The sequence below is a fragment of the Fringilla coelebs genome, assembly GCF_963513975.1.
Source record: "Fringilla coelebs genome assembly, chromosome: Z".
In the NCBI taxonomy this organism is placed as follows: Eukaryota; Metazoa; Chordata; class Aves; order Passeriformes; family Fringillidae; genus Fringilla; species Fringilla coelebs.
In genome coordinates, this window is record NC_140031.1 from 33,878,026 (window position 1) to 33,904,841 (window position 26,816).

At 42.2% G+C, this 26,816-nt stretch overlaps 1 protein-coding gene across 7 annotated transcripts; it reads left to right on the top strand.

Annotated features, from left to right (window-relative positions):
* The first annotated feature begins 320 nt into the window (after positions 1–320).
* On the top strand, positions 321–20,008 carry ACER2 (alkaline ceramidase 2). Of its 7 annotated transcripts, none has more exons than XM_084224776.1 (9): positions 1,116–1,293; positions 7,041–7,155; positions 8,014–8,155; positions 12,606–12,743; positions 15,686–15,823; positions 17,124–17,286; positions 17,419–17,525; positions 18,508–18,571; positions 19,781–19,838. In XM_084224776.1, exons 1-8 carry the CDS (start codon positions 1,186–1,188, stop codon positions 18,542–18,544), a joined length of 948 nt encoding a protein of 315 aa, XP_084080902.1. In that variant the 5' UTR covers positions 1,116–1,185; the 3' UTR covers positions 18,545–18,571; positions 19,781–19,838. The 7 variants fall into 7 exon arrangements, with proteins under 7 accessions (XP_084080904.1, XP_084080902.1, XP_084080900.1 ...); XM_084224777.1 differs by lacking the exon at positions 18,508–18,571 and adding an exon at positions 2,504–2,633 and having other exon boundaries at positions 1,158–1,293; positions 19,781–20,008; XM_084224778.1 differs by lacking the exons at positions 1,116–1,293; positions 18,508–18,571 and adding an exon at positions 321–583 and having other exon boundaries at positions 19,781–20,008.
* The last annotated feature ends 6,808 nt before the right edge of the window (positions 20,009–26,816 follow it).

The following is a 26,816-nucleotide window of genomic DNA, read 5'->3' on the forward strand; positions in this document are numbered from 1 at the left end:
AGCGAGGCTTTTACGACGAGGGGCGGGGCCGAGAGGAGCGGTCGGGCCAGGCCCCGGCCTTCCCGAGCGGCCGGCTGTGGGCGATTGGCTCCCGCCTGGGGCCGTCAGCGGCTCCTTGTGGCGCCGCTCGCCAGGGAGAAAGTGTTCCTTAGGAACGGCCAGTGGAACAGCACGGAGGCGCTCCGGGGCTGGGAGCACTGGCACCTGTAAAAAGAGGGCCATCAATACGCGACGCACTGGTTCTCAGGGGAAGGTGCGTGGTTTGCGCGGTATGAGCATCTCCCGCCGAGATAGGCTTCCCGGTTCCCTGCCGGCGCCGCGTCCAGCGCTTCCCTGCGAACGGGAGCAGGGGCGTTCCGGGAGCGGCCGCTCCTCTCCATCCCACGGCTGGAACTGACACTGTGTCCTTTGTCCAGTTTTGGCCCCCGCAGCACGAAAGAGACGAGGAAGTACTGCGGAGGGCCACAAGGATGGTCCGGGGTCTGGAGCATGTCTCTTAGGTGGAGAGACTCTGGGAGCTGGGACTGTTTGGTCTGGAGAGAACTGAGAGGGGATCTGATCAATACATTGAAAAATCTCAAAGGTGGGTGCCAAGGGGGTGGCGCCAGAACAGATTTCAGTGGTGCCTAGTAGCGCAGCATAGAGTAATGCCCCTAAACTAAAACACAGGAAGTTTCACTTTAACATGAAGAATTTCTTTACACTGAGGGTGACAGAGCACTGGAACAGCTGCCTGGGGAGGCTGTGGTGTCTCCCTCTCTGGAGACACTCAAAATCCACCTGGGCGGGTGCCTGTGTCATCTGCTTTAGGTGAGGGGTTGGCAGAGGGGTTGGAGTGGATCATCTCCAGAGGTCCATTCCACACATAACAATTCTGTGTGAGATATCTCTAAGCGTACAAGGAAGGCGGGCATGCTGCCCACGCCTGTGGAGCAGCTGGCTGCTCAAAGCCGCCGGGGAGCGGGGAACTGCCGCTTCCACCGCCCGGCACCTCCGTGAAAGGCTCAGGAAACCCAAGCAGAACGGTGCCCCGTTACCTCTGCCCGTGGAGGGCCGGCCCGGGGCCGCCCCGCCCCTTGCGCGGGCCGCGGAGGAGAGGCGCGGGCGGCAGCGCGGTCACCGCCCCGCAGCGCCGCCGGGCAGGGCCGGGCCGGGCCGGGCCGGAGCGGCGGCTGGGCGGGCGCGATGGGCGCGCTGCTGTGGTGGGACCCGCTGCGGGCCGGCAGCTCGGAGGTGGACTGGTGTGAGGACAACTACACCATCGTGCCTGCCATCGCCGAATTCTACAACACGGTGGGTGGCGGTGGCGATGCCCGGCGGAGCGGGAGCGGCGGCTGCCTCGGCGCCGGGGGCTGCGGGCGGGCGGGCGGCGGCGAGCAGGTCCCGCTGCAGCCCGGGCTGCTCCTGCTTCCTGCCAGCTCCGTCTCCTGCGGAGATTTCGTGAGATTGTAGCATGCCCTTCTATGGCTGTTGACTTTTTTTTTTTTTTTCCTCCAGTCTCTGGCATGCCTAAAATTAAGGAATTTTTTCCTAGTTTTTCAAGTATAAAATGGGGAGGTTTACTAGTCATGGTACGACCGGTAAGTAGTGTGTAGCAGGTCCTCAACTCGTCTTCGTCGAGACTTGCCAAGCACCAAATTTTTGGTGCTAGGTTGCCCTGGTCTAGCACCCGTTTACACAAACAGGTGTCAGCGCCTTGATGGGCATGCACGGCAGTGATGGGTCAATATTAAAAAGTGCCTTGGTGTTTGGAGGCAAAACTGGATTTCTCCCAGACATGTTTGACTCCAAGAAGGCAAAGGTTTCATGGAGAATTTGCCTTTGGGTTGCAGGATGAAGTCCAGAGTGTATTTTTGGAAGGGGTAGGGATACCTGTTTAAGAAAGCAACTGAAGTATGGAAGAGAGGGAAGAGGAATAATATAATTGTTGCTTCTTTCCAGTTAGTCATAGTTTACACCTGAGTCCTCTCTCACCTTTCCAATACCTCTCAATTGAAGAGAACTTGCAAAAACAGCCACAGCAGCAGAGCCAGATTGGAAAGGGAGCAGTGCTCCTGACATCCTATTGATGTAAAGAATGGCAGTGACAGATCCACTAGAATAAGATAATCCATTGGGCTTTTAGGTAGTTTGCCCTTCCATGAAAATCACCTGTCCTGGAGCAAACCTGCAAATGCCGTCTGTTTTCTATTCTCTAGGAGATAGTGTGTGCACAAATGAGGAGCTGGAGCTTCTGCTTTGTCTCTTTTATACTTTAAAATGGGCAGGTTATTTTTTTTTCCCCAAATTCCATCCTTGTCTGAACTGTGTTTCCCTTTCTTCCACATAGGGGAAGAAAAAGTAGGTATCTGGCTTCCTTTGTCTGCCAGCACATAGTGGAAGAAAAAGTACGTGTCTGGCTTCCCTGGCTGGAGTGTGTATCCCGGGAGGTTCTGCACATACAGAGCAAGTAATTCCATGGTGCACTGTGTACATTGCTAACTTGTTCTCTTCTTGAACTTAGCTGCCAAAGTCCTAAAGATGGTGGCTGGTCCATGCCACTGAAGAATTTTGAGGGTGTGTGAAGGAAACTGTCGGCTTTTTTTGTGTGTGTGATGTCACTGTGCAAGAACCAAAAACAAAGGCAGGAAAAGGTCAGGATAAACAAGTTATTGAAGACAGCAAATGTGTTTTAGAGCCAGCTATGCAGGGGGATGGGTATCCTTCTACTGTATGCACTGGTTCAGTGTGGGGTAGAGTGAATTTTCCGTATAGACACTGGTATGGGGGATGTTCTGTGCAGGAAACAGGGTTGGTAACTCAGGGATGTTTTCATTACTTCTGAGCAGGGCTTACTCAGGCCATTTCTGCTCCTCACCTCACCCAACTAGCAAGTGGGCTGGGGGTGCAGAAAGCTTTGGAGGGGACGCAGCTGGGACAACTGATTCCAACTCACTTGTTGGATTTCTCAGGCCATATATCATCATGATCAGCATGTAGAGCTGGAAGAAGGAGAAGGAAGCAGTTGGGGCCTTTAGGCCATTTGTCTTTCCAAGTCACTATTATGTGTGACAGTGCTCTGCTTTGCTGGGGATGGAGAACACCTGCCTATCCATGGGGAGTGCTGAATGAATTCCTTATTTCACTTAGCTGTGTGAAGAGCTTATGTTTTCCCTGTTGGGACCGTTCTTATCTCAACCCCCCGCAAGTTTTCTCACATCTACCCTTCTGATTTTTTCCACCATCCTGCTCTGAAGAGAGTGAGCAAGCAGCTGGGCAGTGCATAGTTGCTGGGTGGGATTAAATCGCAGCACTGTACTGAGCTGATAAGCAGTGGTATAGAAGCTTGCCAAAATGCTAGAAGCTGCACTTGTGTCCAGAGGAATAACTGAGGCTTCAGGCAGGTGGACAGACACAGAAGAAAGTTTGCCCTGAAGCCTGCTGTGTTGTGGCAGCTGTGTACAAATCAGTAAGCTGTACACTGAAAGGGGAGGAGAAAAAGTGTTGAGGGTAGTCATGTTTAGGCTCTCTTCAGTTATACCAAGTCATTGTTAGGGCTTGATTTCTCTGTTAGCAACTTCTGAAAATTAAAACAGTGAGTTGCAGGGGATTGATGGGATTGTGCAACTGTGTCCTTAAAAAACCAGGTGCTTACAGGACAGTTATAAGGTTTTGGCTCTACTCTAAAAGGTACATTAGGTGGCATCTTAATTTTATTCCATCTGAGGGGAGGTTTGTTCTGACTGATTCAAACTCCCTCGAAGTTCCAGAAAGCACTCTTCAGCAGACCTGAATCTGGCACCTGGGTCCTTAAGCTTTAGATTAAAACCTTGCTAATCCGCATTTTAAATTGCTTTGGCTGAGGTCAGAGTTGTGGTTGAGGTCTCACACAATATTCATGTAAGCACAAAACTGGAACAGCTTATCTGCCTCTTATGTATTTTTCAAAAAATTAATTATTTATTCTGGTGGGACTTAAGCAGAAAACAAAGGGCATTCAACTGAATTAAATCTGTAGGAGAAATCTGTTCAGAGGTTTTGTATAAATTGATCAAACTAATTTTTTTAAACATACACAAGCTAGATTTTTGTCTAGCTAAAGTGATTCAGGTCTTACACTTTTTCAGTAGAGGACACAAAACAATCCATAGCTCAAATTGAAGGAATAGTTATAAAAACAGTATATTTTTCTTTTTTCTCCTTCTGAAATGAATAATATATTCTGATGCAGTGTAACCCTACTCCACACCATAACAAATGCCTCCAAATGATCAGAACAATTTTCTCTCTGAAGAGGTATTTACAAAATAAAAGATATTGCTTATGCTTTAAATACCTGAAAACACTTTTTTTTTCCTGTTGGCTGGGAAGGTCAGTATCTAGCAATTCAATATGTTGCATTTAGTTGTGCTTGTCATTTCCATTTACTAAGGGAATTGCCAGGGTTTTATTCTTCTTCTTTTGCTCCCTAGTGGCATGGAAATAAAAGTTGTAAAAAGTTATGAGGTAGTCTTAAGAGTTTGAGAGAATACTTGTACTCTCCCTACCGCATCCTTTTTTTAACCACAGAAGAGTTTTAGTGTATGTGAATGTCATATTTAGGTACCAGGATATGGAGGATACACACCCTCTGATGTTACTGGCAGCTACTTTAGTCCAGTTTTGCTTTCTGCTCAGGACAGGGTGCAGTAGCTTTTTCTGTGGTAGCTGAATTCTGCAGCTGCTCTCTGGGAGATGTAATCTATAGTGATGAATACATGAGCTTTGATAGGATTGCAGGAAACATCTGTGTCAAGACAGTGTCCAGATGTGAGTGAAGTTGTATGATCGTGATCTAAGCAAGACCATTCTGTCTGTCCTATAGGCCCATGTAGTGAATTTCTATAATATAATTAATTAACTGAAAATTAAAACTAAAGTCCAGAATTCACTGAAGCCAAAAGAATGGACTGTTACTGAAGGGCTGCTTGCCGATTTTCCATAACTGTAACATCTAATCATTGCCTTTTGCAGATGCCAATCTTCTGGACTACTGATGTAAATTTTTGCGCTTATTGCACTTATCGTAATTATCAAAGTATTTGAATTGCACATTACCAAATCTTGGAGGCCAATTATGTATTAATATAAAAAAATGCACATGCAGCATACTTTTTGAAGCCATACTTTAATATTTTTTAGTACTTAGCTTCTGAGATGTTAGGAAATCCTCCTGATGGCCAGTGTGAGGAGTACAAGTCACGCTCAGTCTCCAGTTGCAAGGGGTTTTTTGCATTTGCAGGCAGAACCTTAGCATGAGTGGGAGTTAATTCCCAGAGGAGCACTACCGTAGCACAGAACTGCTCCCTTGTTGGCTAGTCACTTGTATAAATATACATTGTGACAGCTGAGGTAAGTAGATCTAGTGTGTCCTTTATCATCTTGTTCCTAGGTGGCATAAGGACTTTCTAGCCAAATTTTGATAGATTGTGATTGCCTGTTCTGATTTTCTTGATTGTTCAATTTCAGCTGTAGAGATGGAAAAGTTTCCTTCCAAACCACTTGATTTATAACCACCTTTTGTCGCCTCTTGACACCTCCTTTCAGCCTAACTGTGTCTAAAAGCCTAAAATGCATAGGGCACTCCCAGGCCCCCAGAGGACACATTCATATTCCATCATCCTTGCTGTCGCTGTATATGCTTCCTACCTGCTTTGGAGTGAGGGAAGTCTTCCTGTTCTGTGAATGTACCAGCACATCATGCGCTGGGATCCTGGTCCATGACTGTATTCCCAACTTTGCTGACAGTCTCTGCTGCATGGAGTCTGGGTGGGGTTTTTTGCGAATGAAAGTTGCTCAGGTAAACCTGTTTTGTTGAATGTGTAGGTTGCTTTACCTTTACGTGAGTTAGAACAACTTGATCTGCCTCTTAAAATCTGTTCTCAGACCGTGTTAAGAGGTTGACAACAGTAGCTGAATGAAAAAATTCCTGTGTTATTCTTGAACTATTTCTCCACTAAATTTTCATTATTATTGGCACAAGTTTGTAACCTGTGAAGAGGCGATCCATCCCGAAGGAATATTGTTGACCCAGCGTTATTTTCTACATCAACTTCAGAGCAGTTTTGTTGAGGGTGATATTCTCTTGTGCTTGGGCTCAGCAGGCAAACATGAGAAAGCTGAGGCTGGAGACTCCTCCTGTCTTTTCACCCATTGTGAAGCAGCAGTAGAGTCTTTTCAATTACTGCTCAATTACTGTGCCATGGCTGGCCCTCAGCACTGGCAGCTCCTGGGAAGACCCAAGTGATCACTACTACAATGACAGTTCTGCTAATTGATAGTAAAGTGTTTTCAGTATTTACAGAATCATGTTTTAGATTGTTTGTAAGCAAGAAAAAACAGAAAACATGTCTTCATTCAAATCAAGCATATTAAATTTTAAAAAATTAGACCACCTAGCAGTGGTCCTAATTATAGCCTTTCCACCTTCCTATAACTAGTTTTCAATCTTGTTCTGTAGTAGAGAACCAAAGGAAAAAAATTGAAATGTAAAAGGACTTAAAGCTCCAGGCTCTCTTAATCCTGTGCAAAAAGGGTTCTAACTCGTAGCCTAGTGTTGTATTTCAGACCTTCCAGACAATAACTATTGCTCAATAAATTGACTTCCACAAAGCTTGTCTAGCTCTGCCTTGTGTCAGTACTTCTAATGCTTTTTCCATGCTAGGCTTGATAGCCATTGAGAGGACAGGTCACTGGTCCTCAATAGCTTGATCTTGTACACTTTCTGAATTGCCACAGTCTTGAATAAAGATTCTCAATAAAACTCCTTTGGGGATTGAATTGTGACTTGAATAGCCACATTTTACATTGCTGAAAGGTTTTATGCTGTTGCTAATTTAATGGTGTTAAACAAAACATATTGATGCTTTTGCAAAAACAGCTCCGCATAGGCAGAAACAGGGTGTCATAATTTATTGAACTGGGGCTTCATTGAGTGACAAACTGTTATTATAGAAAGCCTATGGATATTTAAGATTTGTTTATTTTCTGTCTTTGTGAGACTGTTTGGTTTTTTTTCCTAGATAAGCAACATCTTGTTTTTCATTTTACCACCCATATGTATGTGCTTGTTCCGTCAATACGCAATCTGCTTCAACAGTGGAATATATTTAATATGGATTCTGCTAGTCGTGGTTGGTAAGTTGATTACTCTGTATTTGCCAACTCATGTGTGAACTGAGAGAGGTCATCAGTTTTTCCTGCTTGTACTTGACTGTTTTTTAAAACAAATCAGTCCTGACATCTATGGAAGAATTTACTTGTATTTGCTTAAAGCCAAAGCAGCCATAATTTCTGGAGGGAAAATGCCTTTTGCAAACTGAGGTTGGTGGGAAATTTCACCATAGTCGCGTTCCCTTCCAATCCTTCCTCGCATACTTTTTTTTTTCTTTTGTTTGGGTTTACTCTAAAGCAGTGCTGACCCTCATTGCCTAAATAAGAGGTGAAGTGCCAGTGCAACTTAAGAGAGGAATAGCGTTTGTACTGAGGAGGCCCAGAGATGCAGATGTGAGTTTCTGAAGTTTGTTCATTCCTAGAGGCACTTCAAGGGGATAATCAGAGCCCTCTGGGGTAGTGTGACACTTTCTACCTGCAAATCTGTATCATGGAGTAGTCATCAGATGCTGCTTTTTCTCTTTTCTTACCCATTCTTGTGCTATTGAGAAAACTCCAGAGCAGCATTTGGCATTTACTTCTTAATTGGTTTTGCTTTATACTTTTCCACCTGGTATTTCTTCAGTCACATCTTTTCCAGTAGGAGCTGACATTTTTAGCTGCTATTTTTGTAATCTACTTTTATAATGTACTTTTCTTCATGATTAGCAAGAGTATGATGGCTTGGATTGCCTCTTAGTAAAGTTGGTGTTTTTTATAACCTTTTGTAGACCATTTCCAGTAGCTACCATTTCCTGTGAAGTCCTGAGCATGAGCAGGATGTTTCAGTCTATTCTGGTACTGCAGTTGTTCATAATACTATCTCTTGATTCATTCGTCCAGGAATTGGATCTGTTTATTTTCATGCTACTCTCAGTTTCTTGGGCCAGATGCTGGATGAGCTGGCTATTCTCTGGGTTCTGATGTGTGCTCTTGCCATGTGGTTCCCTAGGAGATACCTGCCCAGAGTTTTTCGAAATGACAGGTAATCATACAATGATACGTTTCATGTTTTTTGAAACTTCCTGTGCTAACACCTAAACCAGCACATAATGGCGCCAAGTTATCAAACTTACCACTGTCACTGCTATTTTTTCTCACTCCATTGTCTTCCAGTTGCTTGTATCTTATTCAGCCCATTTTGTTTAAAATTCCTGAGTCAGCACTTCCTGGTTGTAGGATTTATGTCCTGTAACTTCGGGTGATAGATGAGATGACTTGCCTCTGGAATTGTCTGTTCTTGTTGATTCTAGGGAGACTTTTATGATGAGTAGTTTATATAACTTACAGCTAATGTAGGAGAAGCCATCTTTCACTCTTCCTTTTGTATATCCTGAAGGGTATATACAAGTGAACCTATGGAAGTCAGCTGAATGTTCATCTGAATTTTTGAAACAGTGGTTAAGGATGGTGTTTAGGTATTCAAAGGTTAAGTGTTTCTTTAGAAACCTATTGTTGTAAAGGGATTTTTTTTTTCTTTTTCTTGCAGGTTTAAAAAAATACTTTATAGTCAGTTTAAACCATTTGGTTGTGGTTCCCCCTCTCCTCCACATAAAAATACTTTGTTGTTCTTTTATGCATTAAAGAAGTTGAGGTAATGGAGAGGCTTGAATTGCCGCATCAGTGTTGTTCTCTCTGAAGATTGCTAAGACTGTTGCCATTTGCCTCTTACACTGTTACTCTCTGCAGGAGTTTTTTAGTTGTTTGTTTGATGGTTGGGTTGGTTGGTTGGTTGGTTTATTCTTGACAATATGCCAGATTAGAAGTTGTGAATGCATGAAGAGAAATTTGGTGCCTAGACTGACCATACCTCAAAATAGCTTGCACTGGGTGCAGTGTACCTATAATTACTGTATAGAGCCTGTGTGCATGACCCACTTCTTTTCAACATCATCATAAATGACTTGGACTTTGACACAAGACTGGAAGGAATACTAAGTAAGTTTGATGACCCTACTAAATTGGGAGGAGTTGTTAAATCCCTTGAGGGCAGAGAGGCCTGCACAAATGAGAGCAATCACCAACCAGGACAAGTTCAACAAGGGAAACTGCTGGATTCTGAGATGGTGCAACTCTGAATATAAGGATAGACTGGGAATGAACTGCTGGAAAGCAGTGCCATGGAAAGGGACCTGGGGGTCCTGGTTGGTGGCAAGTTGAACATGGGTCAGCAGTGCCCTGGCAGCTAGGAGGGCCAACCCTGTCCTGGGGTGCATCAGGCACAGCATTGCCAGCCAGGCAAGGGAGGGGATTGTCCTGCTCTGCTCTGCGCTGGAGCAGCCTCACCTCAAGTGTTGGGAGCAGTTTTGGGCACTGCAATATAAGAAAAACATTAGAGAGCATCCAAAGGAGGGTAATGAGGATGGTGAAGGACTTTGAGTGGAAGCTGTGTGAGAAGTGGCTGAGGTCACTTAGTTCGTTCAGTTTGGTGAAGACAATACTGAGGGGAGACCTCATTGTAGTCTTTGACACCCTAATGAGGGCAAGAGAAAGGGCATGTTATATATGTATGGTTAATTCATGCTGTAAGTAAATATGTGTATGTATAAAATATTACATTAATCCACCACATGCCCTTGACCACTCCAGCCGGGAGCAGGGTCTCATTCCTATTCAAGCAGTTCCTGGAACATGCTAAAGATAATATCAAGTCTTTAGCCGAAGAATGAAGCCTTCCTGGGCCATGAACGTCATCTTCCTCGACTATTCAAGAAAGCAATGCCAGGAGCTGATTACATCAGTTGTCCCAAAACACCGGCACCACCCAAGTACATGTGAAAGACAGCTATACAGACATGGAGGCACACCTTTTACATTTGTATGGACTCGGCCATCCATGTGAAAAGAACATCCAGGAAGGACCAAGAGGACTGTGAGAGGACTGTAGAAGCACCAGGACTGACCTTTGCATCCCTATGTTCGAACTCTACATATGAAGAAACACAAGGGACATCCTGTGTTATTCAGGCCTCAGGGAGAATATAGGGGATATAAGCGGGCTGTACGAGAAGGTTGGGTGAACCTCCAGGGAAATGCTGGCACTCTGTCAGTCGGATCCAGGTTCACCCAGCGCCAAATTCCAGAGTTGACGCTGTCTTGGCTGTAGCGGATTTTTTTGACAATTTGTAATTAATACATCTTTGTCAAATTTTTTTAATTTGAGTCAATAATTTATAACAGGCAGGAGCCAGTCTCTCTTCTGTGGTGACCAGTGACAGGACCTGAGGGAATGCCCTGAAGCTGTCAGGGGAGGTTTAGATGGGATATCAGGAAAAGGGATACCACCTTTAATTAGAGGGTGGTTGGGCGCTGGAACACCTCCCCAGGGAAGTGGTCACAGCTCTAGCCTGATAGTTCAAGAAGCATTTGTACAGTGCTCTTAGGCACATGGTGTGATTTTTTGGGGATGGTGTTGTGCAGTGCTGGGAACTGAAGGTGTTATCCTGCTGGGTGCCTTCCAACTCAGCATGTTCTATGATTCTATGTGGTTTAATGGCTTTGTTGTATTGGTTTAAATTTAGTCCTTCTGCATATTACAGTATAGTGTTATTACAGAACATCATCAACTTAACAAGCTTTACTGGTGTCTTGGTTTATGGTGTGACTCTTCGATGTTCAGTTCAAGTGAAGAATTCAGAGTTCTAAATTTATGTGTAATTTATGTGAACTCTGTAAGTTCCCAGATGCCTAGAGGTTATGGGAGCTCCCAGGTGCCTAGAGGTTACATTTTGTCAGTGTCTTCTGATATTGCAGGGTAGGTTCATAGTATGGACCAGGATGCTAAGCTATTGGTTTGTAAAGGAATAACAACACTTTTGGGGTAAAATACTGTTTCTGTTTAACTTTGTGTTAAAACTCTAAATACTGAGATGAAAGATCCTGTCATATCCTTCCACTTCTCAGTGAATGTGTTAAAACAGTTACTTTTTAGGAAAGGTCTTGATTCCTTTCTGAAGTATGCAGACACTCTGGGCAGCAAACCTGTGCTAGTTTGAAGGCAAACCAACAGGAATTAACTCCACACAAACACATTGCAAGGGATTCCAAGTAAGAATTACAGTTTAATACAAAAAAATTGCGATAAACGCAATAGTACAGAAACACTGGCTTAAACTGACAAAGTCAGAATATGACCCTCTTTGTTAGGGTGGTGGCAGCTGTCCCACTGGAGTGAGGGATGTAGTCTTGTGGAAGTGGTGATCCTGTAGAAAGGTCTGGTTCTTTGGAGGTCCAGTGGTGATTATTGAGAGCTCTTGTCCTCTGGGAATCCAGTTGTGGTATCCTGGTATCTCAGGTCCCAGATTATAGACAGGGTCCCCCAGTGTGGATATCTCACAATGGGATGATGTAATTCTATGACTCATTCTGAGGAGTCCTTGATGGCCCCTGAGCAGAGATGACTCTGCTTTAGGCTGAGTGTGCATTGGGCAGCTGTTGGAAACTGACCATTAACAGCTCATCAGAAGGTGCTACAGGTGGTGATAGAATGCATACCTTACATTGTAACCCAAGACAAAGCCCTAACCTAGAACAGGTTTGGTTAATATTTCCAAGTTTTTTGCTTTGCCTGACTAATCCTCTAGTATTATGTCTATCGTGTGCTCACAGCTGTACTGCTCACTTTCATCATCCTCATCACACTTTGAATTTTCAATGCTGAAAATGTTATTATCTATCATGACCAATTTGTGATGTGTTTATTCATTGAGACATTAATGTCATATCAGAACTTCCTATTTAAGTAACTTGTTGCTTTCCAGCAGAATGAAAAACTTTAAAGCAAAGGGCAAATGAAATTAGCCTGTCACTTGTGGCTGTGGAATGGTACCGTGCAAATATATTGAGACCCTACTTCAAACATAGGAGGCCATCCTTGGACAACAATTTAAAAAAGCTATGGACCAGTAGTTAAAAAGCAGTGGGGTGATCGTCTTCCTCAGCCGTAGAGTGGATGTGGGTTGTTTGAAGTGCAGACCTGGAGTTTAAACAACAGTTAACATATATTTAATTTATAAGTTGTCAGGCTGTCCACATAGGACACAATAGTGATTTCATATTTGCTAAGAATATACCAAATCTTGGTCTTACAAAAAAGTCTGAGAATTTCTTACCTACTGTTGAATTTGATTAAGGAAATGTTCCAATTTGGCATGTAAGTTTCAGTATCTTTGAGGGCTCTAAAGAGATGAAGGAAAGTTAAGCGTACTGTAATATAGCTGTAGAAGTGGAGGCATTAACAATAAGAAAATAACCTAAAAATCTATGTTTAGAGCCTGAGAAGGATGAGACAGAACATTTTTGAAGAAGTACAGTGCTGTGTGCAGAGATAGACCTCGATTTTGTTACCTTATTAAAATAATGTTGAAATTTCTGGGTTTAGTAATTAAAAGTTTTGAATTAAAATAAGTTTTTCTGCCCGTATAAACTCTACTCAGGAGCCGATTTAAAGCTGCTGTGGGTGTCCTGTCTGGAGTTACCACCTGCCTGGCCTTCATTAAGCCTGCCATTAACAACATCTCTCTAATGACGCTGGGAGTTCCCTGCACAGCTTTGCTCATTGCTGAGTTGAAGAGGTAAGTACTGTTCTCCAGAATGCAGGCAGCATTGCCTTGTCAGATCCTTAGGACACTGTGAGATGATACACCATATCCAGCTTCAGTGCTTGTCACAGCAGATCAGAAATGCTTCTACCAGAAGCAAGAGCAAATCTACTATAAATTTTTTTTGGCAGTTCTGACATTTTTTGACAAGGATTTCTTTTCCCTAGGACTTTATAGTAGGTCAGATATTTTCTGTTTGTTCTTGCAACATACCTCTTGCTGCAACCTGATTTAACTGAAATTTGTTTATTTATTGTGAAATGAGGGCCTGGGTTTCGCTTTATGGACAGCATTTTTACTGTATAGTGTGCATAAGGATGAGGTGATGGCATGGTTGCAGTCTGGATGCTAGTGGGAGCAAGGCATAACTACATGTGGAAGATGTTCCAACTCCCAAAGTTGTATCGTGAGTCTTGCATGCCTTTGTCATCTGATATGAATAATGTGATGGAGTCAGAGTGACAAAGAGAAGGTTAATCACTACATTTTGGAGGATAGGTGTCAGTCAAGGCTGTAGAAATCATAAAGCCAGAATGCAAATAGAAAAGAACCTGAGGCTGATTTCCACATTTTAGGGAGTTGTTCTGTTATAATGGTACCAGCAGCTGTCCAGAGACTTTTTTTGCATGTCTTCACCCACTGTGAAAAGGACCAGAGGAGTACTAGCATTTGAACTTGTCTTTTTCACCTCTTCTCCAGTGTCTGAGAAAGATTTTACAACTTATGCTTCCCTTATATGTTGCATATGTCCATCAAAATGAGTTAGAACAAAATGTCTTCATTCTAATTGCATCTGTTAGAATATAGACTTTTCTGTTTGCTACATTACCCTGACCTGCTACTGCTATACAATGGAAGCCTCTCCAAACAGTGTTTTGTAAAGGTGTTAGTGAGTCTTTTCTCTTTAGGCATCCTTCTGTGTATTTCTGTGGTCAAAGACACTTGGAAACAGCACACAAGTTAGTTGTGGACAAGGTCAGTAGTGGAACATTATTGGTGGTGTCTCATTTTGATGATGGCACAAAGGAACTACTGACAGGCAAAGGGACGTCTGGCACAGGATAATCTGTGAATTCTCTGTCAGTTCTATAAAAGTTTTCCAGGCATGAGCTCCTGAGAAACTTGAAAGGACAAGTTAGTGTCTCCTAACTTTGAGTGCTGTTGTTTCATATCTAGGAATTGGTATGCCTATAGGTATTTGGTTTTTTAAACTCTTTCTGCAGGTCATTGTCCTGGTTTGGGACAGATTTGGGAGGAAATCTAGCATCACAAAGTCACCCCAGGACAGTCATATATTAATAAAATGTCTGGAGTTTCCTGGTTGTGTTTTTTTAGGGAGGATAGACCTTCTTTTTCAATTGGTGAATAAAAAGGGACCAGAATTGACATAGTGCCGTCTCTGGCTGTGCATTGAGATGGTTTAATAACACTGATATTTGTGGATGAATTTGTAAGTGCAAAAGACAAATAAAAATGTATTTTTTATTTTAAGCTATGCTTTTATTTTAAGCTATGCTGATCCTTTTGAAATCTAAGGGGTTACATTCTTGTAAACTGAGGTAAGGAGTCATCTCATCCCCTTTTGCAGGAGGAAAATGAATCTAACCATTACTTAAAAGGTTTGCTATTTTTCCATTCTCTGCTACCATAGCCAGGAGTGGACTTCACATCCAAGTCTGGTGGGCTGCAGTGGAAATTTTTCTGTGAAATAGATATTTAGGGAAGAAAAGTTGCTTCTGTTCCATGCTGAAGTTTTTGATATTGTAGACCAAAACTTCTTGTTGTTATTCCTATTCTAGGCTGTGTCAATTTTTTACAGAATTCTGAGGAATCAAAACCACTGTGTTTTCAAATGAAATTTTTTTGCTTTATGTTTGTCTTTGATGAGAAGCTAATATTGTCACAAAAGAGCATTTAAATTCTTAGATGTGGACCTGGTAAGGTAGAGTGCATGGCTGGGAAATATTGTGGGTAAGAGGTGATCAAAAGAGCATTATTATTTGATTCTTCTACTAGAAATCTGACTGTGGCAGGATCCTTGTTTCATTATTGCAGGTTCCTTTATTCCCTTGACTAAAAGGTTAAGCTAGTTAAAAGTTTAAAATATTCCTTAGGATAGAAAGGGAGATATCTTTGTAAAATTGAATCAATCAATATTGCATTGGTTTGAAGAAAAGCTGAAATGCTTTTTTGGGGGTTTCAAGATATCAGAAGACTATGCTGCTGGAAGTGTGTACTTAAGTGTCCCTTAAATAGCAAATGACTGGAGTTCACAAGTGTTTGCAGAAATGCTAACATCTGAATAACTGTTTTATTAAACAGAGAACATAGTGCATTGGGATCCATTATCTTAAATGGGATGCAATTGCATGTGTTTATATCCTTCAGATATGTCCAGGAAACCCTCATATTCTCAAGACACCCACCCTTTCCTTTGTCAGAGCACACAAGTACTCCATCTCAGTAGTCTTGTTTTATCCATCAGATAAACAAAATTGATGCATGTGCCTATCTGCTTAGGTGCGTGGTTTAGTGCTTTTGGGAACAGTAGTACCTCTCACTGAGGAATATAAAAGCCTTAGCATTAACAGAAGTCTTTATACAGTAACAAATACAAGCAAATCTGAGCATTTACTGCATGGCTGGTTGTTAATGAACAGCATGTGTAACTAATCACTAGTTACACCCCTTCCTAGGTACAGGAATAGTTTGATGTTTGCCCACCATTGGTACACTGGTATTTAAGACAATACCCAAACCACAGCTACTGATAAGGTTTGCTTTGTTACCTCATCTCTGCCTTGTATCAGAGCCAGACTGTAAGTGAAGATAATATTTTAATTACATTTATGGTGGAGTCATTTTAATGATGCATGTCTGGCATTGTTTTATAAATATTATGTTTTTCTCCTTAGATGTGAAAACCTGCGTGTATACAAACTGGGTCTCTTTTCGGGTCTTTGGTGGATGCTAGCTCTTTTCTGCTGGATCAGTGACAAAGCATTTTGTGAGATCTGGTCCTCATTTAACTTTCCCTATTTGCACTGTGTATGGTAAGTGTTGTGTATAAAGTTCAGAGTTTGATTCAAATGTGATCCATTCTCACTACATTATCCTTCTGTGCTGCTTGGTGGCTATTTCTGGTTAGTTACAGACAGAATGTATATAGTAAGATTTTATAAGCCCAGAACAAGTCTTGTACTATTCAGGGTGGCAGATTTAGGCCTGGTCGTATTTTTAAGCCACTAGGTTCATTAATTGTAACTAAATTCCTTGCCATACTGGTTACTAAAAACCATAGCTGTGACTATGAAAACTTAAACAGCCGTTGATAATGCTGGTAATCCTCATGATGAATGAGGATTAGTGTTAATGATGGTGAAGTGGAGAAGCAGTAAAGGGCTTTGATGCCTTTTCTCTTTAACCACCCAGCAAATCATGGTTACTTACTTGAGGTGCCACATCTCAGCATTTCTGCACAAATATGACAGGTGGAGAGAAGCCAAAAACCTGGCGCCTGTTTAGACCAGGGATAAACTACAGTTTTGTGGTTTTCCTCTCCAAATATTCTTTGCCTCCATGCAAAGGACAGACAGCAATCCTATGGGGGGCTTGTGAGAAGATGCTGAAGGACAAACTGATTTTAAAATATGGTGATACAATTGACTACTTTACTGAATTTATGTTACTGATTATTTTTTTCTTTCCTTTTTTTTTCCCCTATCTTGGTGTGTGGGTGGCTATTCTCAGGCACATTTTGATTTGCCTTGCGGCATATCTGGGATGTGTCTGCTTTGCTTACTTTGATGCTGCCTCTGAGATCCCTGAGCAGGGCCCTGTCATAAAGTTCTGGCCCAGTGAAAGGTGGGCATTCATTGGAGTTCCCTACGTCACCCTCCTCTGCGCACACAAAAAAACATCTGTGAAGATTACATGAACTTGGACGCCATGGAATGGGGATGTGTTTTCAACTTGTATTCCAGCACAGACAATATTTATATAGTGATAAATTACTTGTATTGTATTTTCTTTTTTTTCCTAAGATAGGCAGCACTTCAAGTGTCATAGGAAGAAGAGAGAAGTGTGTTCATTCCTCTCTGAAGAAGAGAGAGGAAGCAGGAAGATGGGGGCACTTGAACACTAGAGTAACAAAATGGCTTCTTTGTTTATTTGCACTGTGTTCTTGATGTAGCATTTCTCTTGATAAAAGCTCTTTTCAAGTACTAGGGTCAAGGAATGATCTTTTTATAGTAGTTGGTCACCTTTGGTGCTTGATCCACTTCTTTTGTAACTTTCTTTGTGAAAGAAGGCAGTCCAAGATGCCTACATGCCATCATCTTGTGTCCTTCTTAGCTCTGATTTTGCTGCGCTTACACATGGCCACAAGAGTGTGCTCGAAGCCCACGCTAGACCCAGCCAGGTGTGGCACCCAGGCTGTGCATTGCTTTGGATCACAGAATACATGGTTGCTTCCCCAAGTACAACAGGAGATGAGTGTTTGCAGCTGGATTACTCTGTAAGTGCAATTAGGCAGTGTAAATGCAGAGGGAGCTGACAGAAGTCCCTAAAACTGTGTAGTAGTTTGAGGATTTTATTGTATTTCCACTGTCCTGTGAATACTTATATGCTGCATATTTCCTTCTTGCAGAAATGGCATAGACTCCCTCTACCTCTTGAGACATGTTTGGTCTTGAATTTGGCATTGAAGTGCTCACATTCACAGAAGTGTGAACATTACCTTCAGTACGATCTCAGGTCAGCATTGATTGATAGTGTGATTAAACTATAAAAACTCATAGATGCCTAGCTGCACATCTAATTTGAGAGCTGACTTCTCACCAATGCGTTGCAAGTGATGTCAAAAATAGTCCAGAGCTCTGCTGGTTATACTTAGGAAAAAAGTAGATAACTGCTTAAAACCAAGCTGAAGACCTAGATTTCAGTGAGCAGTGAGATGTAATATTGAGTCTTGCATTCTTGCAAAAGATTCTGATTTTCTGTTTTTTTTCAGTCCATTTTGTAAAGATAAGGGATGTCTAGGTCCATTTAGTTTTAAGATTATTAGTGTTGAGGTTCAGGAATGGCTATAGTTCTTGCAAGTAATTAATACAAGGCCTGTTTAAAAAAATTGTGCAAAGTTAGGCATATTTTTCAAGTATTGTAGCTGCTAATAGCTGCAGTTTTGGAGAAAAAAGGGTCTATTCACATTCCTCAGAACTCTAATATCAGAACTCTAAATGGGTTAAGGCTTTGGATGTACACTTTGATTAATAAGGGTTATTTCCTTTCTTAGTATTAGACCATGAAATATGATTTTCTCTTTTGTTTACATGTCTTATGTTGTACTTGTTTTTTATCAATGCAAAAATGTACTCTTTACTGTATCATCTTTATGAAAGTTGCTTTTAGCAAGAACTTTGGGCTGAATTAATTTTCAAGCATTTTGAAACCTTTAAAACTTTTGTATTAAAATTTATGCTTAGAAAGCAATTGAAGCAAATTGTTGGTGGGAGATACGACTTTTTCATGAGACCTACAAAACAGGTCAATAGACTACTGTTGGATGACTGCCAAATCATAAAAGCAGTATAAAATCTTTCCGATGGAACAGTTCATATTTATTCCACTTGCTAGTAGATTTGAAACATCTTTTTTTTGACACACAGTGATACAATTTTTGTATGAAACCTGTTTATAAAAATGTATGTAATGATGTTTGTTACTCTTTGAAACACAGCTATTTTTTTCCTTTTCCTTCCTCTCCCCGATTATGAAAATGCTCAGCTTCAAACACTTCTCAGGTATTAAAAGTTATATTATTAGATCCTTATACAGATAGGATGCTGGCTGGAACCCAGCTAAGTTTTCTGATGCCTAACATGGCATCAGAAAATTTACTTTTGCTTGCTCTTACTTACTCTTACTTTGAGTAAGACTTTTTGATAGTGTTTGCTAAATTATTATGTTATGATAAGTTATTTTCAGTATTGCTTGGTAAGCTAATAACTGCAGACATAGTGGACTATTCAAAAAGACTGGAGCCTTTCTACTTAATATTTTGCTTGAAAGCAACCTCTGACTTAAAGGGCTCTAGTTCATCTGCTGTCAGTTGCTGTCTTCTACTCTGCAGAGTGTGACTACTCACAAAGAAGTAATTTTGTAGTTTGAAAAAATCTTAGTAGGGCATTCAGCTATTGAAAAAGTAAATAAATGCGGATAACAGGCTAAGAATAATCTCCTGTATTTTTATTATCTAGTCTTTTTGCCCTTTATGGGAGGTTTTGTGAACAAAGGTCACTATGTGTTGTTCAAAGTTTCGCTGTAGAACTGGTTGGAGTATTTCTCTGTAGCAGCAGCTCACCACTTTTAGATTTAGCTATTGCACTTCACATTAAATTAGTATTAGCGTATATAACTGAAACTATATAACTACACTTATTTAAAAAATAAAAAACATGCCATTTTTACAAGATTCACAGTTTTACAGATTGTTCCTACACAATAATATTAGTATTCAAAGTAGTATATGATTGACATACAGAAGGGTTTGTGCACTGGATCGTACAGATTGATAGAGTATGCACAAGGAGCTGTATTACATTCCAGTATAAAGTGGTTTATATGCACCTTCAGGTTTTAAAACCCCAGAATGTTTTCTTTCCCTGCCAGCAGGAAGTGAGTTAGTTCCTGGTGTTTGGCTTCAGTTAGTATTTTAGTCAATTTAGTGGGATGCAATACTGTGTTGAGTGTGTTGTAAATATTGACATGTGATATCCATAATTCCTTTAATGTTAAACTCAAGTTTTTTTACGAAAGGAAGGTTAGTTTTCAGTGGTAGCAAATGCCCAACTCGCAGCCATTAACGACTCAAGAAGTGCTATGTAAGGAGTGGTGTAGGGTTGGGGTTTTTTCCATCTCCATTTAAGTCTGTATACTAAATGTTTATGGAAAACATGTAATACTTTGCAGCATTAAACTGTATTTGGAGCAAATATTGTTTGCTTTTTCAGGCATCATGTTTGGGGAGAAGAATGCAGCTGCCAGTATACTGCCTTGAACTATAAGGATAATTTTTTCCTTACACAGTTATCAGCAATTCTGACTCAGTGAGGACGAGGGAGACTGCATTAGATTGAAGATTATTAATTAGTGAGATAGTGATTACTTTGTGTATCAAACTATTTTTTGCAGCTAGAACAAATATTTGAAAACTGCAAGCCTGTGAATCAATGAAGACAAGAAACAATAAATGGTTAAAAATGAGTGGCCTGTGTTTTCACAAATAGAGAAAACTGGGTCAGAGTGTGTACATCTGGGAGAACAGATTGGGCATCTTCGGTGTGTTACCTACCTAAGATTGTACTTTGAACTTAAGGGAGTGAGATTGTGGCTACATAGTAGCCTTGCACCTGTCCTACCCCTCCTGCTTCCCTTTTACCATGGTTCCTCTCACTTCATGTAAGAGACCATTTTTGAGACATTCATGGATCCTCATCAGCAATTGTAATCAAGCTAGAAATAACTGCTGTGTGAATGCATAGCTGTAATTCAAGAATGTTACTCACTCAGAAAAAATGTCTGTAGTTGCTAAAAATTCAAAAACAGCTGGTGGGTTGGTTCATACGTTGTTGTGTCACTCAGTCTGCTCTTATGTGGAATTTATGGACATGGTTTCCCATGGAGACGAGAGGAGCATTGTCATACTACTGCACTTCCCTGATAGCTTCAGAGCTCCATGCTAATTTTGTCCAAATCTGACAAAGGCAAGAGACTTGGAGGTAATTTTCTACAAACTGTGCGAAAGATGGTCAGGTAAAAAAGCCAGGCTGCTGAGACAAGCTATTGTTAAAATAATAGAGAAATTACCTAGGAAGGAAATCAAAGCAGTGCTCGGGTTCTGGATTTGCTTTTCCTGTGGTTTGTACCAGCTACAGCATCTTACACGTGGAGCTCCTTACACATGGAAGGAATTTCACATGCTTCTGTTCCAGAGATAGAGGAATTACTTTCTTGTGTAACACACAGAGATCAACATTTTGCTCCCAACTTATAAGGCAGAAACTCCCCCGAGAGGTTGGTTGGCAATATCTTGTATTGCTGTGCTCCAGGCTGTCAGTTAAACACAGTGCAAGCTGAGAAAGACTGCAGTTTGAAGGAGGTAACTTCCATGTCACAAACTCAGGAACCATAAAAACCTGTTTGTAAACTTCCAGCATGTAGTGAGGAGGTGAGTAGGTGTTGGTTAAAAACAAGTTGTGTCTACCTAATTTAGTTTTCTTCTACAACAGGGTATTTTCTGTCCATGTGGCTGTAGAAGAAACTGTACTGTTAGATTTTGACACATAAGCATTTTAGCATGGTTTGACAGACATTATTATAAAAGTGCTAGAAAATCTGTTTTTGATTAAAGTTCTGTCTGTGGATTGTGTAAAATTGTTTGAATAGCTGTTCCTGAGCTGTCCTAGGTGATCCATTAGAAAATAAGAAAAAAGTGTAAAGTGTACTTTAGCGGAGTCCTTCTTGGGTCACCTTCTGTTTAATTGCTCAGCAGTGTACACATAAAAGTTACTGATAAAGTCTGGGAAGATTTGTGGATACCTTGAGAAAGAAGTCTAAAATTCAAAGGTGGTTGGCTGAATTGTGAAAAAAAACAAGAACAAAAGCCAAGAACAAAAACCAAGAACATATTGAATCTATATAGTTATTGACAATACCAAATGCAGAATAACTAGGAAAGGAGGTGTTCTTCGTAACAAGAACTGAAGGATTAGTGTGGATCAGGAGCCAAATATAATACAATAAGACATCACCTCATTAAAAAGAACCCAAAATCATTCTGAAAAAATCCTGTAAGACAGGAAGAAATCCTTTCCTTCAGAGAGTATCAGTGAGGATTACCAGCAGTTGGAAAAAACAAAAGGCACGTATGGAGAAAGAGACTTAGCCTTAAAAACCAATGTGAGATACATATGATGCAAGTATGTAGAAGGACGTCTGCAAAGATTCAGGGCATTAGGAGAGGGTAGGTGCAAGAAACACAAGAGTAGACTGTGGAGGGTCAGTATCTCTATCTCTTCATGAAGACAGATACTGAAGGAGCAATTGGAGAAGCTGTAGGTGTTTGTGTAGGACATGGACACTGCTGATCCTGCCTTGGGAGACAGCTATGGAGTAGTTGGTTGTAGCAGCATGAGGGTTTAGGTAGTGGATGCTGCTTCCTATTTCCCAATTAGCATCTCCTGTGGAAAAGCCACTTGGGTAGACGTTCAGACAGAGGAGTCTGGTCCACGCATCACACTCACCACGGCTAGCTCTGTGAAGAGAGACAGAATGGCCTTTTGTATGATAAATTCCAGCCAAGGTTTATTCCAGCATGCCAAAGGTGAAATCAGCCACAAAAGATTAGGCCATGTGGTGTGCACAAGGTTAAGTAGGGGTCAGTGCCAATGGTCTGAGGGCATGGAGACAGCACAAGGGGCAGGGCAAAGGGCCTTGGCCTACAGGGAAGACAGGGCTTACCACTAGGGATACCACAACCAATGAGAAAACAGAGAAAGGAGAAGCTACGAGAATTTGGAATGTATGAGGAAGGCAAACTGATGGATCAAGTGTTGCGAGGCTCCATGGGGAAGCCTTTTCTTTCAGCCGAGATGGAGACTCTATGGTGTATTCTTCCAGGGCAAGGCTCTGGGGATTTCCCTGAGGGGTTCACAGGATTCCATGGTTGGTGACAGTCTGGAGACTCAGACACTATTTCTTTTCCTTTTGTTGCTGTGTCCATGGGCTGGACAGAACAGATTGTCGGCAGAGGTAAAGATGAGTACTTGGCCTGATTGCACTGGCAGAGAAATACCACCTATACATAACAGCATAATTGTGAGCTTTACTGGAAAGTAATTACCATTGAAATTTGTGTGGATTCTTAGGTTAGAAAGACCCCAGGAACACAAAGGTCGAGACATGATCATGCTTATGAGAAATCTGCTGTGACGCTGATAGTTTAAAAAGCCCAGTCTGTTTGGAGAGCACAGAATACACAAAATCACACAGAATATTCTGACTAGAAAGGGACTCAAAAGTATCATTGAGTCCAACTCTTAGGCAAATGGCCTGTATGGGGATCAAACCCTTGACCATAATGTTATCAGCACTGTGCTCTAACCAACTGAGCTAATTTTTAAAAATGGAAAGGCCCACACGGCACTGTAGATGATGACATCAGATGGGACTCACTTTCCTCAGCAGAGGAAAGTCTGCTTGGGAACTAGCGGGGCTCACTGGCAGAGCTTTAAACAAGACATGATGGGAGAGGGGGACAGTATCAGTCTTGTCCCTGGCAAGCTGTAAGAAGAGAGGCAAAGGTTAGAGGGACAGGGTGCTGGCAAGGGCCCTCAGAGTCTGAACTATGCTGGAGCGCACCTGCCATCTTACAGAGGTGAGCCAGAGACTGCTCAGGTAGGAGGAGCCAACAGAGAAACACCAGGGGAAATACCTCAAAATAATTAAGGGGTGCACCTCTAGGAAGATGGCACTGCTGCCAGTCCAGCTGAGGTGCCTCTATACCAATCCTCAAGCATGGGCAATAAGCAGGAGTTGGAAGCCACTGTGCTGTTAGAAAGTTACAACCTTGTTGCCATTACTGAAACTCATTGGGATGAATCCCATGACTGGAGTGCAGCTGTGGATGGCTACAGGCTGTTCAGAATGTATAGGGGAGGAAGGGGTGGTGGAGGGGTTTCCCTCTGCATCAGTAGGTCAATCCAGTATGGAGAGTTGTCTCTCAGGAAGAGCCCTGGCCAGGTGTGACTTTGGATCAGTTGCATTATTTTGCATAACATTCAGTGCTCTGGTGGAGGTTCTGGGGAACCCTTTAGGAGGGCCTTTGATGGGCCATGACACCCCCTCAGCTACCCCTCACATGAATGTTGTGTATATGTGACTTTTCCTGGGGTGGGGGAGCTAGTCTGCACAGCAGAGGATGGACGCTTACTGCCTCTGACCAGAGGCATAGTGTCACTTTTTTTATTTTGAATAGCCTTAGGCGGTTTAACTCACAGTTGAGGGTTTCAGTCAGGAGACCCATTCAGGGTGAGCTTTGGTGCAGCTTTGTTATACAATTTCGCCATAATGGGCAGAAATCTTTATGGCAATGTTTGAGCCATGAATAATAACATTTCAGTCTCTGACACCCACCTGGAATTCTGTGTTCACCTCTTGGGTCCCCAGCACAGGAGGGGACATGAACCTGTTGGAGCATGTCCAGAGAAGGGTCAACAAGTTGATTAGAGGGATGGGACGCCTGTTGTACAAGGAAAGGCTGAGAGAATTGGGATTGTTAGGCCTGGAGAAGAGAGGGCTTTGAGGTCACCTAATTGTGGCCTACCTGAAGGGAACTTAAAAGAAAGATGGAGAGAGACTATTTACAAGAGCTTGTAGTGACAGGACAAGGGGGAATAAACTGAAAAAGGAGACTTAGCATAGATGTTAGTAAGAAATTCTTCACTGTGAGGGTAGTTAGACATTGGAACGGGTTTCCCAGAGAAGCTGTTGGTGCCCCATCTCTGGAAGCGTTCAAGAGCAGACTGGATGGGGCTCTGAGCAGCCTGTGGAAGGTGTCCCTCTCCAGGGCAGGGAGGCTGGAACTGGGAGATCTTTAAGGTGCCTTCCAACCCTAGCCGTTCTATGAATCTACCATTCTCTAAAGCTTCTTACATAACATTTTGAGTAGTGTGTCTCTGTCTCTATTCCCATTATCTTGAGCATTTTTATGTCAGGGTTCCTAGCTCAATGCCAAAGAAAGTATAGCACTTTATTGTGTTGCAAGGGTTCTCTTAAGTCAGTGTTGTGGTTTGATATTGGCCAAACACCAGGTACCCATGAAAGTCATTCTCTCACCCTCTTTTGTTACAGTTGGGCAGAGGAGAGGGAAAAAATACTAATGAAGGGCTCATGGGTTGAGATTAGGATTAGGAGAAAAAACACTCTAAGGGCAAAACAGGTTCAAATTTAAAGGTATAAAGTATATTTCTTATTAATAGAGTCAGAAGAGGACAAGGAGAAGTAAAATAAGGCTTTAAAATACCTTTTTTTCCCCCAGCCCATCCCTCTTTCCTACTGACAGCGCAGGGAGACCAGGCAGACATGGTGGTTTTGGACAGTTTGTCACTCAAGATCTTTTTCTTTTCACTCACAGAGACAAGTAATTTTTCTGCTGTGCTGCGAGGTTCTTCCCACAGGCAAACAGTCTTCTCAAAACTATTGTGGCATGGGCCACTTTTCCACAGGGTGCAGTCCTCAAAGAATAGGCTGCTCTAATTTGGAAGCAAATGCCCTCTCTCTCTGTTTGGGTCTCCCTCTAGACCACAGCTTTCTCTTAACATCCACCTGTTCCAGCATGAGCACTTTTCTCATGGGCTGCAGGTGGATCTCTGCATCGCCCATGGACTTTGTGCATTACAAGGGCACAATTTGTTTTACCATGGTCCACACCATGGCTTGCAGAATAATCTTGGCCCTGACACTTGGAGCACCCTCTCCTCCTCTTTCTTTTCCACTGACCTTGGTGTCACCATGTTTTCCCTCGCACGTCTTCACTTCCTCCTCTGACTAGAAGAAAAACTGGTGTTTATAGGCACCATTGTCAATAAGTTCCACTAATTCAAAGATTCTTGGAGGATCCTGCAGCGCCAAGAAGTTGATTTTGTCCAGGTTCTGTGTCAGGGAATCACTTGCCATGCTTCTGCTGCCGGTCAGGCAACCCCACCGCCATTGCACAGGCAGTGGTGGCTGCCACGGTGCTGGTGCTATTTAACACCTGTCTTCATGTGGGATGCGAAGGGGGAGCTGCTGCCACTGCCACCCCACCCTTTCACCAGCAGCACAGCTGGCTAGGGTAGCCAGGCAGGCAAGGAGAAGCCACGGGCGGCACCGAGATGGTGGCGGCTGCAGCAGTGCATTACCATGCGCCGCGCTGGGAATGGCTCCCACTGATGGTGCTTCAGCACCCCTGCCCGCACTGTTAAGATTTTCTTCTTAAATACATCATCACAGAGGCGTTACCAGCCTTTCTAATTGGGCCAGCAGCGTGTCTGTCTTCAGAGCCATCAGAGATTGGCTCTGTCAGACATGGTGAAAGATTCTAGCAGCTCCTCACAGTGGCTCTCCTGTTACCAAAAACTAGGCTTTGCCAAGCCAACACAGTCAGTTAATTCTGTAAAACTTGTTTTTCATGTAGCTTATTCTAATTCTTAGAATTAGAATGTGATCCATTTAGTAAATACTAAAGAAGGAAAATATCAACAACCTACAAAAACAAGAACAAAATTCTGCATTTGTTTTGATTCTCATATACTCATATAACCTTGGTATCAATGAGGACTGTGGAGAATTGAAAGAATATAAAAGGTCTGGAAGTTTTCTCTGGATGACTTTCACGGGACTGGATGAAGGGTAGAACATATTTTGACAAGAAAGAACGGTGCAATATGGTCACAGCGTGAACAGTTCAAGTATTGAAGGACGCGTCTTCAGCAACCACAAAGGTAAAAATAAAAGCAAAAGCACTTGGATTAAAAAGGTATATATTATCATTTTTCAAAAAGATAAAAGGTATTTGAAAACACTGCATACACTCAATATATACGTAATTTGCTGTGGGACTTCACTCTGTTTGTAATGTATCATTTGTGGCCATTTTGTGTCAGGTAGTCTTTCTCCATGAGAAAGGAAGTTACAAGCCCTTGCAGTTTAGTTTTTTACAGGCCCCCTAGTTTACAGTGACGAGTGACATGATCTTGAAAAAACCTGTTTTGAGAGAAATAAAAAAAGAGTGCATATTTGAACAATGAACCAGAGGGCAAAATCTGCACAAGGCTGGATATTCTGTGTGTATAGAAGTGATATCTATTATTGACAGTAATGACTACTTGGAGAAATTACTTAACAGCTGGGATACAAAACAAGTGCCTTACTTACTAGACATCTGTGGGGAACAGAGGGCTGTGATGGAGGTGACTGCCTGTTCAGGGAAGATGTTCTGCTAACAAG